General features: G+C 40.5%; 1 protein-coding gene across 7 annotated transcripts in view; it reads right to left on the minus strand.

Annotated features, from left to right (window-relative positions):
• The window catches only part of NEK10 (NIMA related kinase 10), a 189,548-nt gene that overhangs the window by 16,768 nt on the left and 153,263 nt on the right, over positions 1-19,517 (minus strand). For all 7 annotated transcript variants that reach the window (XM_060180452.1, XM_060180448.1, XM_060180447.1 and 4 more), the window contains 2 exons: positions 18,852-18,952; positions 12,861-12,971 (listed from right to left, as the gene is read on the minus strand). In XM_060180452.1, coding sequence (XP_060036435.1) covers positions 12,861-12,971; positions 18,852-18,952 — 212 coding nt within the window. The remainder of the gene's footprint in view (positions 1-12,860; positions 12,972-18,851; positions 18,953-19,517) is intronic.

Genomic DNA, 19,517 nt, shown 5'->3' on the forward strand with positions numbered 1-19,517 from the left:
TTCAGATCGGGTTGTTTCCCACATGGGTTAGCATAGGAGTAATTTGGCTGTTTGATATATACCTTGGGATCCTAAATATTTCATAAACAGGAAGATGCTGTGAAACTGCATAGCATCATTTATGATTTTATTTATTTTTTATTTTTTTAATTTATTAGGGGATCAATGGTTTACAGGTGACAGTAAAATACAATAGTTTGTACATGTGTAACATTTCCCAGTTTTTCACATAACAATTCAACCCCCACCAGGTCCTCTTCTGCCTAGTTCCAGGAACTGAACCCTCCCCCCCCACCCCAGAGCCTTTTACTTTGATGCAACACACCAACTCCAGTCCAAGTTCTGCTTAGTGTTTTCCCTTCTGATCTTGTTTTTCAACTTCTGCCTGTGAGTGAGATCATCCCATATTCATCCTTCTGTTTCTGACTTATCTTACTTAACATGATTCCTTCAAGCTCCATCCAAGATGGGGTGAGGAGGGTTAATTCACCATTTTTAATAGTAGAGTAGCATTCCACTGTGTATATCCACAATTTACTCAGCCACCCATGACAACCTTATTTTTTCTGATATTTATTTATTTGAGGGAGGGAGAATCAAAGTATTACTCTGGCATATGCAAAGCTAGGAACCAAATTCAGGATGTCATGCTTCAAAGTCCAATAACCTATCCACTGTTCTATAACAATTTAAGATGACAAGTCCTCTTCACTGATTTGAACCTTGAAACAGATAGGGTTTGGGGCTTGCAGTGCTTGTATAACATTGTTCTTCTTCAGTTTAAGAATTTTAGGTACTTGAAGGGATTGACATGTGGACAAAGACAAGAGGTAAAATTCGTTAGTCTTATGCTAGTGTCTCAGATATTTTATTCTGTGAACTTTCCAGAACTACTTCTTTCACTATACATAATTTTCCAGTAAATAACTTCAGTCTCTTTTTATGTGTTGGGCAGCATGTATTGTAATCTGAGCAGATCTTATAAAATAGGTGAAAATGGTCCACTCCACATACACTAATGTGAGTACAACTTGTAATCACTCTTAGGCACCATAATAGACACAAAGATCATTCAGTCTTTATGAGACACGCAATCTGGTCAGGAAGACGAGTTAAGTAAGGCACATGAAGTAATATTATAAATAGTCACATATGAAGTGAGGTCATGAGTTCTTGGCTACAAAAAGAAGGCTGCTTTATGAAGATTTGCATAGTCTTCAGAGAATCTGTAAAAGAAACACTGGAACCAAGTCTTGAAGGTTGGATTTGAGTGGGCAGGTAGAAGATATTCTGGGTAAGAGGTATTTAGGAGCTGAAAGCAATTGTGTTCCCATATTAGGGAGCCACTCTCTTTCCTGATCCAGCTTCCTGTTCCTTTTCCAGCCATGACATCATCTCCCCAGACAATAACTTGAATCCACCTGTATATCAGATTTTAGGCTCAGGGGGGGGAAAAAATCTAGTATAGCCACAGGCCCTTTGGAATATAACTAAAATATGCCTACTAGCTATCTACAAAATGGAGGACCCCCAACTCTTCATCTGCGCTATCCCAGCCTTTAAGTTCATGATTGATCAACAATTTGTTTGGCTTTGTATGTTAGCTCTCTTTCAACCACCAGGCTCCAGATGCTAGCAGGATGCCAACCAGGCTTCCCTGGACAGACAACCCCACCAATGTGTCCTGGAGCTCCGCTTCCCCAGAGGCCCACCCTAATAGGGAAAGAGAGAGACAGGCTGGGAGTATGGATCAACCTGTCAACACCCATGTTCAGTGGGGAAGCAATTACGGAAGCCAGACCTTCCGCCTTCTTCATCCCACAATGACCTTGGGTCCATACCCCCAGAGGGTTAAAGAATAGGAAAGCTATCAGAAGATGGGATAGGATATGGAGTTCTGGTGGTGGGAATTGTGTGGAGTTGTACCCCTCTTATCCTATGGCTTTGTCAATGTTTCCTTTTTATAAATAAACAAATAGCCAAAAGGAGAAGGACAAATACTACATGATCTCACTATGAGGTGGGAATTAATTAATAAAGCAGTTGGGGCTGGGTTGCGGCACACCTGCTTGAGTGCAGATGTTACAATTCCCAAAGACCTGGGTTTGAGCCCCCAGTCCCCACCTTCAGGGGAAAGCTTTGTGAGTGGTGAGACATTGCTGCAGGTCTTTCTTATTCTATCTCCCTCTCTATCTCCCCCTACCCTCTCTATCTCTTGCTGTCTCTATCCAACAAATGAAGATAATAATATAAAAAATTAAAAAGAACTTACATAAAAAAGAAATAAAGCAATGGACAATATAGGGTGAGTCTTCAATTGACTATAGTGTATCACAGTGTATTTGGAGACTTAGCAAAGGGAAGAGAGGAATGTTGAGGAGGAGTTAGGTAGAGAGTAAGAAATACTGACACCTACCTTGGAGAAATGTGCAAATGTTGACTCATGCCACCAATCATTCTGTAGATGAGTATTCACTCAGTAAAGTAATACTGAATTTTTTTAATGTAATCTGGAGGAGTGGGTGCCCACTGTCAGGCCCATGCCCCAGCCACCCCCCGCCACCCCACCCCGGGTCTATCAACCAACCCCCTACAACCACATCATCAACCAGATCTCCATCAATGAGATCCAGAGTGGCCAGAACCTGAAGGTGCTGCCTCCCCCTCTGCCCATCATGCCCACCCTCACCAGCCTCCCGTCTTCCACAGACAAACCATCAGGCCCCTGGAGAGACTGCCTGCAGGCTCTAGAAGATGGCCATGATACCAGCTCCATCTACCTGGGGAAGCCAGACAATTCCAACCGTCTCATGCAAGTCTAGTGTGACCAGCAACATGACCCTGGGGGCTGGACCGTCATCCAGAGGCACCTGGATGGCTCTGTCAACTTCTTCAGGAATGAGACATACAAGCAAGGTTTTGGGAACATCGATGGAGAATACTGGCTAGGTCCAGAGAACATTTACTGGGTGACCAACCAAGACAACTATAAACTGCTTGTGACAATGGAGGACTGGTCCGGCTTCAAAGTCTTTGCAGAGTATGCCAGCTTCCGCCTGGAGCCTGAGGATGAGTACTATCAGCTGCGCCTGGGACGCTAACATGGCCATGCTGGGGACTCCTTCACCTGGCACTTAAGTGATGGCCATGCTTATATGCATTTAGATATATACCATATGCAATATATACATACATATATACATTATATCTACATAAATATATAGGTTTGCTGCATACACACATATATTCTCAGACATTCAAGCTGGTTGACAGCTTTGCTCCAAAGAAAAAAAGCATTTTTTTATTCAAATTGTGTTACTTGAGTTTAAGACCAGATCACTGCCTTATGTATGTCCAGTTCAAAGAATAATTCATGCTACCCAAGTGCCTGGATTCTTCCAGTAGTGGCTACAAACCTATTCTCTCACACAGGGGCTCCCAACTTCCTCATGTAACAATCCCTTTGGATATCTGAGCTGATTTCAAAATTCTCCCTCTTTCCATTCCTCTACTTTTCCCCATTCTCAGGACTTTTCTCCCACGTAGGATCTACTCATTCAGCCATTCAGTCACACGGTTTGAGGCACCTTGCCTGCTTACTCTTACCTTTGTTGTACTGTCTTTCTTTCCAGGCAGGACTACTCAGCTTCTGAATAGGAAACATCCTGGGCTCTAAGTTTCTCCTCAGGAAAGGGAAGGGCAGGCCCTAAAGCTAAAAACTGGCCACACAGATAATGTATTTCACAGTTTTGTAGTTTCCATTCACACTTCTGCCCACATGTCATTTTATCTTTCACAGAAATAAAAACCTACCTTTCCTAGGAGATACAAAAATTGAAGAGAAGTCATTTGGTTATTAGGGCCTCCAAATGGCTATAGACCAAAGGTCCAGAGATCTCAGGGCAACTAGAGTCCACATCTCATCCCCAAACTGCATCCCCTGGAGAAAAGGTGCCATAAGATGAGAAACAGCCACATCTCTTGTTAGTCTCTGAATAACCAGGGGCCACTGATTCCCTTGACTGGTGCATTTTAGTGTGGAAGCTGTCTGGGTCCTCTTGGCCAAAAGGTGTCAGACTCAGTACTGCTAGAACTATTGCCAAGAGGTTAGTTAAGAAGGTGAGACCCTCCCTAAGGGTGTGGGGTCAAGGTGTGCTAGATGTTAGATAATATGATATTATCCATGTCTGAGTATGTGCCTATTACCTCAGCATTCTCACCATGAATACCATGTAGCATGTTTTATGCATATAAAAGGGAGGGTTTTTATTTAATATATTCCCAGATTATCGTTGTAATGACACAAATCTGCAATAAAAGCCATCAGTGCTAAAAAAAAAAAAAAAAAGTAATCTGAGGTAAAGTGTGGGCATTGCATATTAAGGCAAAATGATGAAATAGGTACAACATGAGTTCAAGTTATGGAGCTTAGAGGATTCAGTTGAAGAGAAGAAGATACATCCCATTGATTCAATGAGTCTTTTTTTTTTTTAATCACCTATCAGATTCCAAGCGCAGAATAAAACAATGAAAAAAGAAGAGAGAAGAAAACAACTTTGGCCAATATTTTGCATTCTTAGAACTTACTAATTTAGGAAAATACGTCTGTTTATTATCCACCCTGGTATATGTTAAATTGCAACTGTCTAAATAAATTGAAGGAAAGGACTATGGTTCCAGATTCAAATTAATAAATCTAAATTTACAAGTAATAGATTTAATTTAGCCATGAAAGACTGTCCTGAAATAAGAGTCAAAAGTTAAGAGTAACTGGATGAACATTACAAGCAAGGGAAAAGCATATGCAAAGGCTGAAGGGGAGACAACAAGTTGGCAAACAGAATGTAATGAGGGACTTGTGGTTGGTGCAAGACATGATCAATTCTGTTTTTAAAGCATCACACTGGATGAAATGTACTAAACAGTTAATGTGGAGTTGGGGAACATAAGGGCGAATGTGTAGACTGTGAGGAGGTTCCTAGAGGCTTAGAAAGCTGTATTCCACAGTTTATATGGTGAGGTAGGGTACGGGAAGGCACAAAGGATGTTGACGGTGCTTATAGAAAGCAAGTATTTAAAAACCTGGAATATGAGAATACCAGCAAAGAAGTGATGACACCAAAAAAGGTGAATTCTGAGAGCTTAGACAAACAGGAACCCAAAAGAATGGATTATGGGAGATCAAACATTGTTGATAACAACAGTCACAACTATGGGAGTACTTACTACATTCTAGACACATTACCTTTTACTTGATGCTTACAACTGCATCCTAAAATGGCATTATGTCCATTTTACAGAGAGAAAACTGGAGAACTAAGTAATTCACACAAGGAGGATAGCTAGCATATGCAGAACCTGGAATTGTAGCATCAAAAGTCAGGCAAAATTCCTATACTGCAGACACCCCACCCCCTCAAGGCATTAATGAGTTATGTGTTAAGAGAGATGTAATGGAACAATTGTAAGTGGCGGCAAAGTTTGAAGACAGAGTCAAGGAAAAATAGTGTTACCAGTGATACTGATGTGGACAAAGAGAAAGAAGAAGGTGGTAAATCCAGTAAATCCTGGACATACCTGCTGGGTGGCAGGTTCACCTAGCATGTGGGAATATGGATAACACAACAGAGCCTTTCAAAGCTGTAGCCCCTAGGCTAGCTGAGGTTAACACAGAGGTCCAGCAGTCCTAGGCCAGTATTATGTGGCCCCCCCCTATCTGCTAGCCATTCAGCTTACAGGTGTAACTCCTTCTTTGGAATGTTTATTTTCTAGGAAAGAATGTATATGGCCTTCCTTCAGAATTGACATAAAAGGCTCTCTAGCCCAATACACATGCACAGTTCAAAACAGCAAGTGATTGTATATGCGTTTTAACTAAGCAAGTAAATGAATATTGTAAATCAGACTGTTTTCACTATGACCACCCAAACCCCATCAAAAGAAAAAAAAAATACTGACTTTTTTTTCCTCCAGTGTTATTGCTGGGCTCGGTGCCTGCACCATGAATCCACCGCTCCTGGAGGCCATTTTTTCCCCCTTTTGTTGCCCTTGTTGTTGTAGCCTTATTGTGGTTACTATTATTGCCATTATTGATGTTGTTCATTGTTGGATAGGACAGAGAGAAACGGAGAGAGGAGGGGAAGACAGAGAGGAGGAGAGAAAGATAGACACCTGCAGACCTGCTTCACCGCCTGTGAAGAGACGCCCCGGCAGATGGGGGCCGGGGGCTCGAACCGGGATCCTTACACCGGTCCTTACGCTTTGCGCCACATGCGCTTAACCCACTGCGCCACTGCCCGACCCCCCTGACATTTTAAACAAATATTGAGGTATTTTAGCATTTCACTAACAATGCAGTTCCTTTTTAGCAATAGAAACAACAGCAATAAAAACTACAAATTCTATCTCTATTAAATTCTCCAAAATGTACAACCTATTCTCTATCGTCAAATACTGTTATCTCTGCTGTACTACATCTACACGAGTTACTTAGAATCCAGTCCACAGAGGCAGCACTCTGAAGTAGATCAGGCCAAACACCAATGAATTTAAATGCCAGAATGAGAGGTTTTCCAACATGTTTCTCCATTTCACTTTCCAGTCCTCTCATCCTATTCTCTTTAATAAATTTTCTTTGTCCTCAATGGCTGAGTTACAAAATGTTAAGACATAGCGCAGATGAAGAAAGAAAGCACATTATAGTTTCACTGGTGTTGTACATAATGAAACAAAGTAAACGAATGAAATAAATAAAATCAAGATAAACATTTAGATTATAGGGCCAAATTAGTGGAAGAGAGGGAGGAAGAAGGGGTATGAAAGTGATTAAAAGGGGGTATAAAAGGATAGAATTTAATTCTCAGTATTAGACTTAAATAGTATATATAGGCGCTGAGTTATAGTAGTGCACACCTGAAATTTATATGCTAAAATATAATGTTATTCAACACAGTTTTGAAAAAATGCATAACATGTGGCCTTTTTCTAACTTCTAATCTTTCTACTTGTTTTATTAGTTTTTCGAGGACATGGTGTTAACAGGACTGTCCCATGTTTATACTTACTGTATTCTCATACTCGAAAACACATGCAGTGGACATACATCATCAGCTCCGGGAGTATATCCCTCCTGCTGTGGTGATGTATTTCCACCATGGATTGTATTTCTAACTGAGTTCTAAAAGAAGGCTGGAAACCCACTATTCTATGGCAATTACACTCAGGAGTTCATCCTAACCCCCACTCCATGATGGTGACTCAAACGCCAAAGGGGGAGTCCAAACAGAAGATGAATAGTGGGGAGACCTGCCAGGCAGGAGAGTCCTGCTACAGAAACTTCTCTGGGTCAGGTGGAGGCATGCCGAAGTGAGCACACATGTTGCAGTGCTCAAGGACCCAGGTTCAGGCCCCTGGTCCCCACTTGGGAAGGATGGGAGCTTAACAAGTGGTGAAGCACGACTGCAGGTGTCTCTCTTTCTCCTCTATCTCCTTTTTCCTCATGATTTCTCTCTGTCTTTATTCAATACAAGGTAAATAAATAAAGTATTTAAAATATTTATTTAAAAAAGCAACCCAGTTGTCCAACCATAGATGAGTGGCTAAGAAAGCTGTGGTATTGGTACACAATGGAATACTACTCAGCTATTAAGAATGATGAATTCATTTTCTATACCTCATGTTAGATAGAGCTTGAAGGAATCATATTAAGTGAGATAAACCAGTAAGAGAAGGGTGAATATGAGATGTCACTCACAGAAAGAAAATGAGAGGGGCCGGTCATAGCGCAGTGGGTTAAGCACAAGTGGCACAAAGCCACAAGGACCAGCTGAAGGATCCCAGTTCCAGCCCCCTGCTCCCCACCTGTGGTGGAGGGAGGTGTCGCTTCATGGGCAGTGAAGCAGGTCTGCAGGTGTCTATCTTTATCTCCCCCTCTCTGTCTTTCCCTCCTCTGTCCTAACCAACAAAAGGCCTCTAGGAGTAGTGGATTCATAGTGTAGGCATAGTCCCAGCAATAACCCTGGAGGCAAACAAACAAACAAACAAACAACTAGAAAAAAAAGAAATTGAGAATATAAGAACAGAAAGGGAAACACAAAGCAGAACTTGGACTGGGTTTAGTATATTGCACCAAAGTCATGGACTGGTGTGTGTGTGTGTGTGTGTGTGTGTGTGTGTGTGTGTGTGTGTGTGTGTGTGTGTGTGTGTGTATGTGTGATGGGGGGTATTCCTTAATGGTGCATGATGGTGGAGGAAGACCTAGGTGGACATTAGAGTGTTTTGCAGAAAACAGAAATTTTACACATGTGCCAACAGCTGTATTTACTGTTGATTATAAACCATTAATTTCTCCAATACATGAATGAAAAAAAGGAAGAAAGAAAGAAAGAAAGAAAGAAAGAAAGAAAGAGAAAGGAAGGAAGGAAGGAAGGAAGGAAGGAAGGAAGGAAGGAAGGAAGGAAGGAAGGAAGGAAGGAACTTCTCCACATGATACAAGCAGATGGGTGCTGGGCACTGTTGATTAATGAAGCCACTTGAGGCCATGATGAGGGCTAGGCAAATAGAAACGCATGATTATTATATACATGAAGAGTTGTCAATTCAAAGTCAAGTAAAAGAGAAATCTGCCCACTTGGAAAACTTCCAGGAGCCTTGTGATAGAGATTATAAAGACAGAGGAACTCACCAATGTGTCCTAGAACCTCACCACTCCAGAACCCTGCCCAACTAGGGAAAGACAGAAAAAGTCTGGGGTTTTGGATCAATCTGTCAGTGCCCACGTCCAGCAGAGAAGCAATTACAGAAGCCAGAAGTCCTACCTTCTGTACCCTAAAAGTAATTTTGGTCCATACTCCCAGTATGGGAGAACTGGTAGGGGGAAGATGACCAGAGGGCTCTGAACTACAACTCCATCAGGAACAGAAGAGGCAAAAGGGAAGGACATTTGGTTTAGGATGAGGTGTATAGGTAACTTGGAAAGGAAGAGAAGATCTAAAAAAAAAAAAAAAAAAGGCAAATATATGCAAATATAGACAGTTGCTGAAATAATAGTTAACTATATATGCACCTTACGAGAACTGCTATAGCTTACAATGAAGGGATTAGGGATTCAGAATTCTGGTGGTGGGAATAGTGCAGAATTGTACTCTAGTTATCTTGTAATTTTGTAAATCAATATTAAATCACTAATAAAAAGAAGGAAGGCAGAGAAGGCAAGACCATAGGAAAAAATGGGCAAATATATATATATATATTAATCAACCCATATCTATGAGCATTGCATTTTCCAATGGAAAGAATGGGGAAACAGAACTCTGGTGGTGTGAAAGAGGTGGAATTATACCCCTGTTATCTTATGATGCTGTAAATCAATATCAAATCACTAATAAAAAATTAAAACAAAAGATGGCTAGACACTGAATAAAGTAAACTTGACCTTGGTGGTCCAGACTGAAGTATAGATTGGTAGGACCTCAGACCCTCAGGCATAAAAGTCATTTGCATAAACATTATACTGTCTCCCTCCCCTGAAACTTCATTTGCATACCCTCCACTTCCCTTCTCGCCTCTGCTTACTCCCAAGTATTGGAAAGTAAATACGCTATGTCAAATCATAATATTTTAGAAGGCAATTTTAAAAATTGTTTCTTAAAAATAAAACCACAATTGCCACACCAGAATGAATGGATTCGTTCCTTAACATAGTGAAATATAAGATAATTGTTTCTGGAAGCTGGGTAGTGGTGTACCTGACGGAGCACACATGTTACGGTGCACAAGGACCCAGGTCCCCACCTGCAGGAGGAAACTTCATTAGCACTGAAGCAGAGCTGCAGGTGTGTGTGTGTGTCTCTCTCTTCTGTCTCCCCTACACTCTCAACTTCTATCTCTATCCAATAAACTATAAATTAGTAAAAAATATTTTAAAAATCAATGTTTAAATATTTCTTATCACAGTCTTTTCAAAGTTTCTTAAGGAAAAAAATCCCACACGTAGCAAGTGGTTGGTATTTTTCCTATATTTTCCTCTTCTCTTCCCACTTAAAATTCACTTACTGAAGAAAATGAGTATTTTCCTTTGTAGAATTTCCCAGTCTGGATTTGGCTGGTTAGCCCCATGGTGTTATTTAGCATTTTCTCTTGTTCTCTGTAATTGTTACAAATGAGCAGCTAGACCTACAGCAGGGGTTGGCAAGCATGTCCTATAAACATTTCTGTCAATGCTGAGGTCCGGTGGCGGTCCACCTAATCCAGCACACGCACTGCAGTGTGCAAGGACCCCAGATCAAGCCTCTAGTCCTCAGCTACAGGCAGAAAGCTTCTCTAATGGTGAAGCAGTGCTGTGGGTGTCCCTTTCTCTCTACCTTTCTATCTTCCCTTTCCCTCTCAATTTCTTTCTGTCTCTATTCAATAAATAAGTAATTAAAAAATCTTTAAAAATACATTTCTATAAATTTTTAAATAAAAACTCATTTTTCAAACAGTAATTTTAGATTTGTGGACCGTGCCATCTCTGTGGCAGCTACTCTGCTCTATAAAGCCAAATCTGTCAGAGAGAACAAGGAAGCGAATGCGGATGTGTTCTAGCAAAACTGAATGAAAACAGGCACCAGACCGGATTGGCTGGAGGGCTACCACTTACCCGTTTCTCGCCTATCAGCAGAAGCTTGATCAGATTCAGATTCCAGTTTGTAGCAAGTATACCTCGCAGACAGTGCTGTGTACTTCCACCAGGAGGCATCTAATGCCTAACCTCTTCTGCTACCTTACAGGGCACTGCTGCTACTGATCTCTAGATCCATTATTTCATTCTCAGTTGCCAAATGGTAATTTGCTTTATTCTTTTGGCACTTATTAACTGGAGTATGTTTATAATAAGAGACTTTCACCCTCAGTGTCTTAGTTAGCTGAGGAACAATTCATAAGGAAAAGGCAGAATGAATGTTTGTCTTTTCGTTCTTTAAACATTTTTTAAATAATGATTTGTTTATCATTCTCCAAAGATAAGCAATGAGGGATTTGATTATTTGGCTATTAACTCTTAGACTTAAACATTAATTAATGTGTTCAATCCATTGTAGCTGTTATCCTTAGTGATGCTCTGATTATCCAGTAGAAAACCAGTAGAAACTTCTTTAAGTAGCTCCAGACACTCAGTAGTCCTTGATGATACCTTCATTCAGTGACAGTCATGCCAAGATATTCCTATCATCAAATCTCATTCAGTTCCTGATTTGGAGCTACAATAACTACAGTTCCGATGAATCATGGAGTTAAGGCGGCTCAACGGAGCTTGTTCCTGGACCATTTCAGTAAAGTACTAAGAAATATACATATACATATACATATACATATACATATACATATACATATACATATACATATACATATACATATACATATACATATACATATACATATACATATACATATACATATACATATACATATACATATACATATACAGCTATGTTTTGCCAGCAGGCTTACTGCTGGGACTTGGCAACTTCACGACTCCAATATTCCTGACAGCCACCTTTCTGTCTCCCTTTCTCTTTTTCTTTCTTTCCTTCCTTCCTTCCTTCCTTTAGATAGAGGGTAAGAGTCAGAGACAGGAAGAGAGAGAGAGAGAGAGGAAAGGTGCCTGTAGCAGGGCTCCACTGCTCATGACGCTTCCCCTGTGCAGGTGGGGACCAGGAGATTGAGCCTTGGGCCTTGTGCATGGTAACGTGTGTGCTCTCCTGGGTGAGTCACCACCTGACCTCATATGTATATTTTCTTAAATGAAAGTTATCATGAATTCACATTCATTCAGAGTCACACATCCACTTCTAATTTGAATTAGTATATTCTATTTATCTCTTTTTCTCCTTTGTCTTGTGCTAAAAGTTCTACTTCTCAAAGACATACATATGTGTTTGCTCTGGTGTTTTATTGCCTCTGAAATTCTAGCCAAAATGACGCAAACCAGACTGCCAAGTAAGAGTAGTGCTCTCAGGGACCGGGTGGTGACACACCTGGTTGAGCACATATGTTACAATGCACAAGGACCCAGGTTCAAGCCTTCACTCCCCATCTGCAGGGGGAAAGCTTTGTGAGTGTTGAAGCAAGGCTGCAGGTATTTTTCTGTCTCTCTCCCTCTCTATTACCCCCTTCCCTTTAGATTTCTGGCTGTCTCTGATCAATAAAGATAATAATAAAGAAATTTTTAAAAGAGTGATGCTCTCATCTCTTTCTCCCTCATAAAAATAAAGATCTTTTCAAAAAAATATTATTTTTATTTATTGGAGAGAGACAGAAATCGAGGGGGAAGGAGGAGATAGATAGGGAGAAGGGGGAGGTAGAGAGGGAGACAGAGGGACACCTGCAGCCCTGCTTTACCACTTATGAAGCTTCCTCCCTGCTGGTGGGGACTGGGGGCTCGAACCCTGGTCCTTGTGCACTGTAACATGTGCGTTCCACCAGGTGCACCACCACCTGGCCCCTAAAAATAAAGATTTTTTTTAATATTTATTTTATTTATTTATTCCCTTTTGTTGCCCTTGTTGTTTTATTGTTGTAGTTATTATTGTTGTTGTCGTCATTGTTGGATAGGACAGAGAGAAATGGAGAGAGGAGGGGAAGACAGAGAGGAGGAGAGAAAGACAGACACCTGCAGCCCTGCTTCACCGCCTGTGAAGCAACTCCCCTGCAGGTGGGGAGCCAGGGTTCGAACCAGGATCCTTATGCCGGTCCTTGTGCTTTGCGTCACCTGCGCTTAACCTGCTGTGCTACAGCCCGACTCCCAAGATTTTTTTTTTAAAGTAACTTTATGATGTGTTTTTGTCAACCAGAGAAGAATTTCTAAAAGTAGTATACTATACCTTCTTAATTTCAGATTTCAAATTGCAAGGGTTACTCTGCTGGCTGAAGAGTGATTTCTTGAATCTCTCTATGACCCTCCTTCTCAAATTGTGGTGCAAAGCTGGAGGAAGCTGCATAAAAACGAGAAAACAATCATTATAAGCAACTTGGTAACCCTGTACATATAACCCCCAGGAAACACTCACTGAGGGTCAATGTCTGAATAGTTACCCACTAGGATTTAATAAGAATTTAAATTTTACTCCAAACAGCAGGAATAGACATTACAGTTTTTCATTCCACATTCCAGAAGAAATCTATTATTCTGCTCTTTAAAAAAAAAAAAAAAAGAATGTTTCCATATCTGTTGCTGTTCTTTCACTTAATTCATATCATTTTATACATAATAAGTAAATGATCTATTAATTGCACCTATAAGTTGAAGTTCGTAAAAAACAGAGTTGACAAGGAAGGATGGTTCTTCTACCAGATGTTTAGATGCTCATGTCATATGAAGAGCTGTGCTAAACACTCTAACCAGGTCCTTGTCTGGAAGGATCTGATACTTTGGACCAGGAACATTTATACATTAGTCCATCATCAGATGTATGTCTGTGAGTGCTCCTGAATATTCACTTGGACTGAGATCAGATTAAAGAACCAATCTTTAAGGAGAAAATGAATTAGCATGTATTAAGGCCAGGCCAGGATGAGTTTAATTTAATAAGTAGGAAGAAATCATTGCAGCATCTTAGAACACATGGTGATCTGGATGTAAGTGGAGATTAAAAAAATGATTTTGTAGTGCTCTGCATATTGGATTTATACAAGGAAAGCCAAACATACAGGGATATGGAGATCGTTAGACGGCTAACAGAGAAATAAAACTGGGTCAAAATAGTAATGGGTCTCAGAGTAAAATATATATATATTTTATTTGTTCTTAATATGGAGAGAACTTGAGAGAGAAAAAGAATGAGTATGGGAAGAAAAATGTGGTAGTGCATGTTCTTAATTTTAAGAAGAATGTAAGTCCATAATTCAAGCAAAATATTGAGAGAGAAGTGGATGAAACAATCCACCTCCACTCCAGGCCTTTCTATTCTCATTAGAGTTTTGAATGGTGTCATGTGACTACTTTCGGTCAGCGATATGCACCGCTCCAAGCATGAGACCACTCAAAGGTCATGTATGTGCTGCCTTCATTTCTGTCCTCCCCTAAGGCATGAAGCTAGAGTTCCATTCCAGATGACAGAGTCACACAGGAAGGCTCTCTGAGCCACCCAACTTCCACCAAGACAGTGTGTCAGATCAAGGAATTTCAGCTGTGCTGTTAGAGTAGGATAAATTAAGATCTGACTGATACAAGAAACATGTGTTCATTCAAGTTGCAGGAAATAGGGCTGGAGGAGGTATATAAAAGGTCATCGGAGGTAGGGAGGGCATCTAGGTCAAAATAGAAACTGTTTCATTAGGTACTTGAAGGTGTCTTTTTAGGTCTTTCTCTCGCTTCATTTATTGACTCAAAAAAAAAAAGGTAACCACAGAACAAAAAAATGTGGGGTCTGTGGGGGTGGGGAGTCTAACAGATTTTAGAATGAAATAAAAACTATTTTTCACCCGAAACACAACAGAATAAGAAACTCATTAAGAAGAACTGGAATGATAGAAAACAGCAACTAAAATGTTTTAAATTCAGTCTTCCATCCAAGTCAAGTCTTTGACTTCACCTAAGTCAGCTTAGGTTAAATTACAGGAATGAGCCAACTGTAGAGGTTCTGAAGCTCTTGTGTATACTTTGAAAGGGGCTTTGCACTGTGCCTCTACTGGTCTCCATCTACGTCAATATCACAGCTTTCTTTTACCTTGACCCAACTGTGACAGCTGCCACCCAAAAGCAGCCACAGGTATTGTGTTTCTTTCATGTGCAATGAAATGGGGAAATCAATAAATGTGTTTTAAAAGAGTCAGACAGAGATTTGCCAGTATTAAGAAGCAAAAAGTTGGAAGCAAGAAGAAAGAAAATGAGTACAAACAATGCATGTGTGAATAAGAGATTAGTAATGGTGGGATGAATTTAATTGAAAATAGGGCTGACTTGACCATGAAGGAATGGGCATGTGCAAACTTTGCTACCTATGAATAGATTGGAGTGGAAAAGGGAGAAAGTGCCTGGAGACTCGACTTGGGATCTGATAATTCTCTAATATCAAAGAGAAGGTGCCACTTCCTAGATCAAACACCAGAGGGCAGTGTTGCCCTAGGACAGTCTAACAAGATCTGCACATGCTCCATCAGTCAAAAGGAAAGGCAAGGCTTTTCTTTTGTTGTTGTTTTGTTTTATTTATTTATTTATTTATTTATTTATGGATTAATGTTTTACAGTCGACAATAAATACAAGAGTTTGTACATGCATAACATTTCTCAGTTTTCCACATAACAGTACAACCCCCACTAGGCCCTCTGTCATCCTTTTCCCGGATCTGTACTCCACCTCCCCCCCCCCAAAGTCTTTTACTTTAGTGCAATGACAAGGCTTTTCCGACATAACTCAGTAGTAGACTTTACAAGACGGAGGTGCCTAGGTTCCTACCCCAGTACTCACAACTACCCATATCATACCTCTCATTAAAATACTCCCAAAAAGCCATAATTATTCATATAACATGATATGCCTCTATATCCTTATAAAAACTTTGCTGATGAGGCCAGGCGGTGGTATACCTGGTTGAGCACACACATTACAATACACAAAGACGCAGGTTCAAGCCCCTCGCCTCCCACCTGTGTGTTTGGGAAGGAGGGCTTCACAAGTTGCTGCAGCAGTGCTACAGGTCTACAGATGTCTCTCTTTCTGTTTTCCCTCCCCCCCTCAATTTCGCTCTGTCCTATCAAATAAATAAGTGAATTAAAAAAAAACCTTTCCTGGTGATGGTCAGGCATGACTTTCATCTGAGGACAGTACACCGATGTACCAAACAACTTTTTAGGGTTTCAGTGACTGTGGTTAAGATGGCAGTTGGGAGGCACTCCAACCAAGCCGCCTGTCTGTTCTCCAGGTGATAGACATCTGAATATTTTCAAGTTTATATACTGGTTTCATAAGCCTTTCCTGAACAAAACAATTAAATCCTGAGTTGAATTCAAAGTGCTCCAATGGCTTCACAGGTCTTGCCTAAGCAATAACACATCAAAACTCCCACTAAAAGGAAACATGTACTTTGGTCACTTTCTATGCGCAAAGATTGATATTGGTTTCTAGCAATGAAAATGAACCATTGATTTCATTCTCAGCTTGCTGGTCTTAAGATTACTATCTCATTGTTGATGAAAACAGATGTCAAATCAGTGAAGGCAGGGTAAGCCTTTTAACAACCTGCCTTGGAAAATGGTTGCTTTTAGATGATTTCCACAGATCTGTTGCTATGGAAACTGGACAGGAAAGGCCACCACTGGCCAAAAAGTAAGCATGTATCTATCAGGTCATCTGCTGGCTGTCAGTGGGGAGTTGGCCCTGCAGCTCAGGGCAGCTTCCACAGCATCAGCCTGACTAGTAAACAAATATGCCAATGAGAAGGGGCTTGGGGCTTGTTTGCTTTGCCAATTCCATCTTATTTTTAACAGTTCTGTTTTGTAATTAGCAGAGAGAGACATTGCATCTTGGTCATTGCCCTGCAGCAAATATGCCAGTCTAATGTTCAAACGTGTAGTTATCTCTTGTATTTGAAAGGTATTGACTTTGACTAGCACTGCAATTTAAACTTCCCCAGAGGAAAATCTCATTCCTTCCTACGTGCAATGTCATAAACTTTAAAGTATTCTGGAAATATATTTTAACAACCACAATGGTTACAACTGAACTGGTGGCAAGGAAAGCCAACTTGCCAAAAACCGTGAAATCACTTGTTATGCTGGCAGTGCCAGGGCATAATAATAAGCAATTTATAATAGTTTCAGTCTTGCTTTCAACTACTTTGAAATCCAACAAAGAAATGGAATATATCCACTAATTTTTTTTAGTATATAGAAATTAGCAAGACAGGCATATGGAAAACTATATTTAAATTCCACAGGATACTTTTTCTCAATGATTGGTTAAACACTGAGGGAAGGGGGGGGAAAAGCCATTTAAAGCTATTTCCATAATACCAACATTAAGAAAGCATTCCACATATTTCTCCATCAGTATGTATATGGAGATGCATTTTTAAATATATTATCTTTCCTCAACAGAGATGTGGCAGGTTACATTGTGCCATGTTTACCAACCCCTCATGCCTCTTCGTACCCCTTTGCCCTCTTTTAATCAGGTAGAAAATTCTATGTGGGGAGTCGGGCGGTAGCACAGCGGGTTAAGTGCACGAGGTGCAAAGCACAAGGATTGGCTTAAGGATCCTGGTTCGAGCCCCCGCTCCCCACCTGCAGGGGAGTCGCTTCACAGGTGGTGAAGCAGGTCTGCAGGTGTCTGTCTTTCTCTCCCCCTCTCTGTCTTCCTCTCCTCTCTCCATTTCTCTCTGTCCTATCCAACAATGACAACATCAACAATATTAACTACAACAACAATAAAAACAACAAGAGCAACAAAAAGGAAATAAATAAATATTAAAAAGAAAAAAAGAAAATTCTATGTGATTGCCTAAGACTTATGATAGAAAATGGGGAGGGGTATCAATTTTAGACTCCTGAATCTCTCAGAAGATAAGTCCTGAGGGTAGCTGAAAAGAATAATTTGGGGGTGTGGGAAGACTTGATAGATCAGAGCTAGCCTTCTCCTCATTTTGAAGATAGAAGTCCAAAGGGAAACAGTACGGAATTAGAAGTGGATAGGTCCACAAAAAGAGAGTCCCCTGCCTCAACCACCAAACTAAGCATGTAAGTTGTTAATTTACTCAGCTCCAAATTCACCCTTCACCGTTGTCTGTGACACTACCAAATGCTCATCTTTACCAGTAGAGGGCACCGATGAGCATAGGAGGTACATGGAGCAGGTTTTTTTTAAGTCTGGTAATGTAGGCCTGCTCACCACCAGACAGATTCAGTGGTGCCAGTCCTACATATGGTTTCCCAGGGAGCTCCATGGAGCAGCGCCTAACCATGGGCATCCTCTTCTGTTCCCACTGATGGCACTTCCCAGCAGACCATCCTCAAAACACTGACTTCCAGCAATTTCCACACCAAGACCTCTCACACAATCCCCAAAAGAGGCTTCCCTGTAAGGTTTCTGAGCACAGCATGTCTTTCAAGTTTTCTAACCCTCTCCAGTCTGGACCTCACGCTGGGATAAGGAAGGTGTGTGTGTGTGTGTGTGTGTGTGTGTGTGTGTGTGTGTGTGTGTGTGTGTGTGTGTGTGTGTGAAGGTTTCTGTCTCCCAACTAGAAACTTACAGAGACAGATTCGGTTCTAAGAATGTTCTAGGAAAAAGATCCAGTTTGGATTGGAGAGTATATGCCTTGAGTAAAAAAAAGAAGAAGAAAAATCACTGAGGTCTAGAAAGAAGTAGTTTTCACATTCCTGGCCTTTTGTGTGTTATTTTCTTCTTTAATTCTCATAGTGAAGTTACTTCAAAAGCCCAGCCCTGTGCCCACGCTAAGCATACATTCAGGGGCCATTGGGTTTAGTTCTTAACAGTGAAAGGACATATTAAGAAGCTGACATACTTTGTTTTTATCACAAACTACCTTTCATAGCTCTGCTAAATCAAAGTGCTTCCAAATATATGTGCTTCGTGAGGATAATCAGAAAATATCCACTCGATTCAAAAGTTCCACAAAGCAATCCTTCAGCAGAAAAAAAAAAAATACAAAGCCTGTATATATATATATATATATATATATTTTTTTTTTTTTCAAGAACACTGTTAAGTTCTCACTTATGGTGGTGCAGGGGACTGAGCCTGGGATGTTAGAGGCTCAGGCATGAGAGTCTGTTTGCATAACCATTATGCTATTTACCCTCCACCCCCAAAGCCTGTATTTATGATGGGAAGGCAATAAAGAGCCAGCACACTGACCTGCGTGATGTAGATGATCTTATGCAGCTGAATTAGGATCTGCTGAATAGGATCGCTGATCTGGCGGACTTTTCTCTGGGACACGGCAATCCCTGCAGATGCTATGGATGATAAATTCTGAAGTTAGCCAAGACCCTAATTACTTTTTTAGTTGTAATATTAATGAAGAAAGGTAAACTTCTGGGGGGGGGAGCATTAATCAAGCACCCATCTATTATGAGAAAATACGCAATAAACTTCAAAATTTATGATATGAGCCGCACAATGCTTTTCCTTTACTTCCCAGACTTCTAAGTAATATAATGTTACCTGTTATGACATTGGGGGAAAAATAATATTCAGATATTTTGCCTTTGATTATATAGGACACCACCAAGAGGCAGTGGTGCCTTCCATACTGTGGCCACCAAAAAGCTAGGCTTCAGATATGTACAGTAAAGACTATCAAACATTTTACATCTGTAATTTATTGTGCTCTAAACCACACATTTGAGTTTTCATTTTGTTAAAGTTTCTAAATGAAAATACTAAGTATGCACACTTATAGAGCAACAAAGAAAGAGATCTCTGAGCTAGAAAGAAGTGACTTCCAAACTCTTGATCATTACAAATTATAATTTCCATCTCAATGTCACTGTAGATGTAAACAGGATACAAATATATTTC

Source organism: Erinaceus europaeus, chromosome 21 (assembly GCF_950295315.1).
Source record: "Erinaceus europaeus chromosome 21, mEriEur2.1, whole genome shotgun sequence".
Taxonomy (NCBI): domain Eukaryota; kingdom Metazoa; phylum Chordata; class Mammalia; order Eulipotyphla; family Erinaceidae; genus Erinaceus; species Erinaceus europaeus.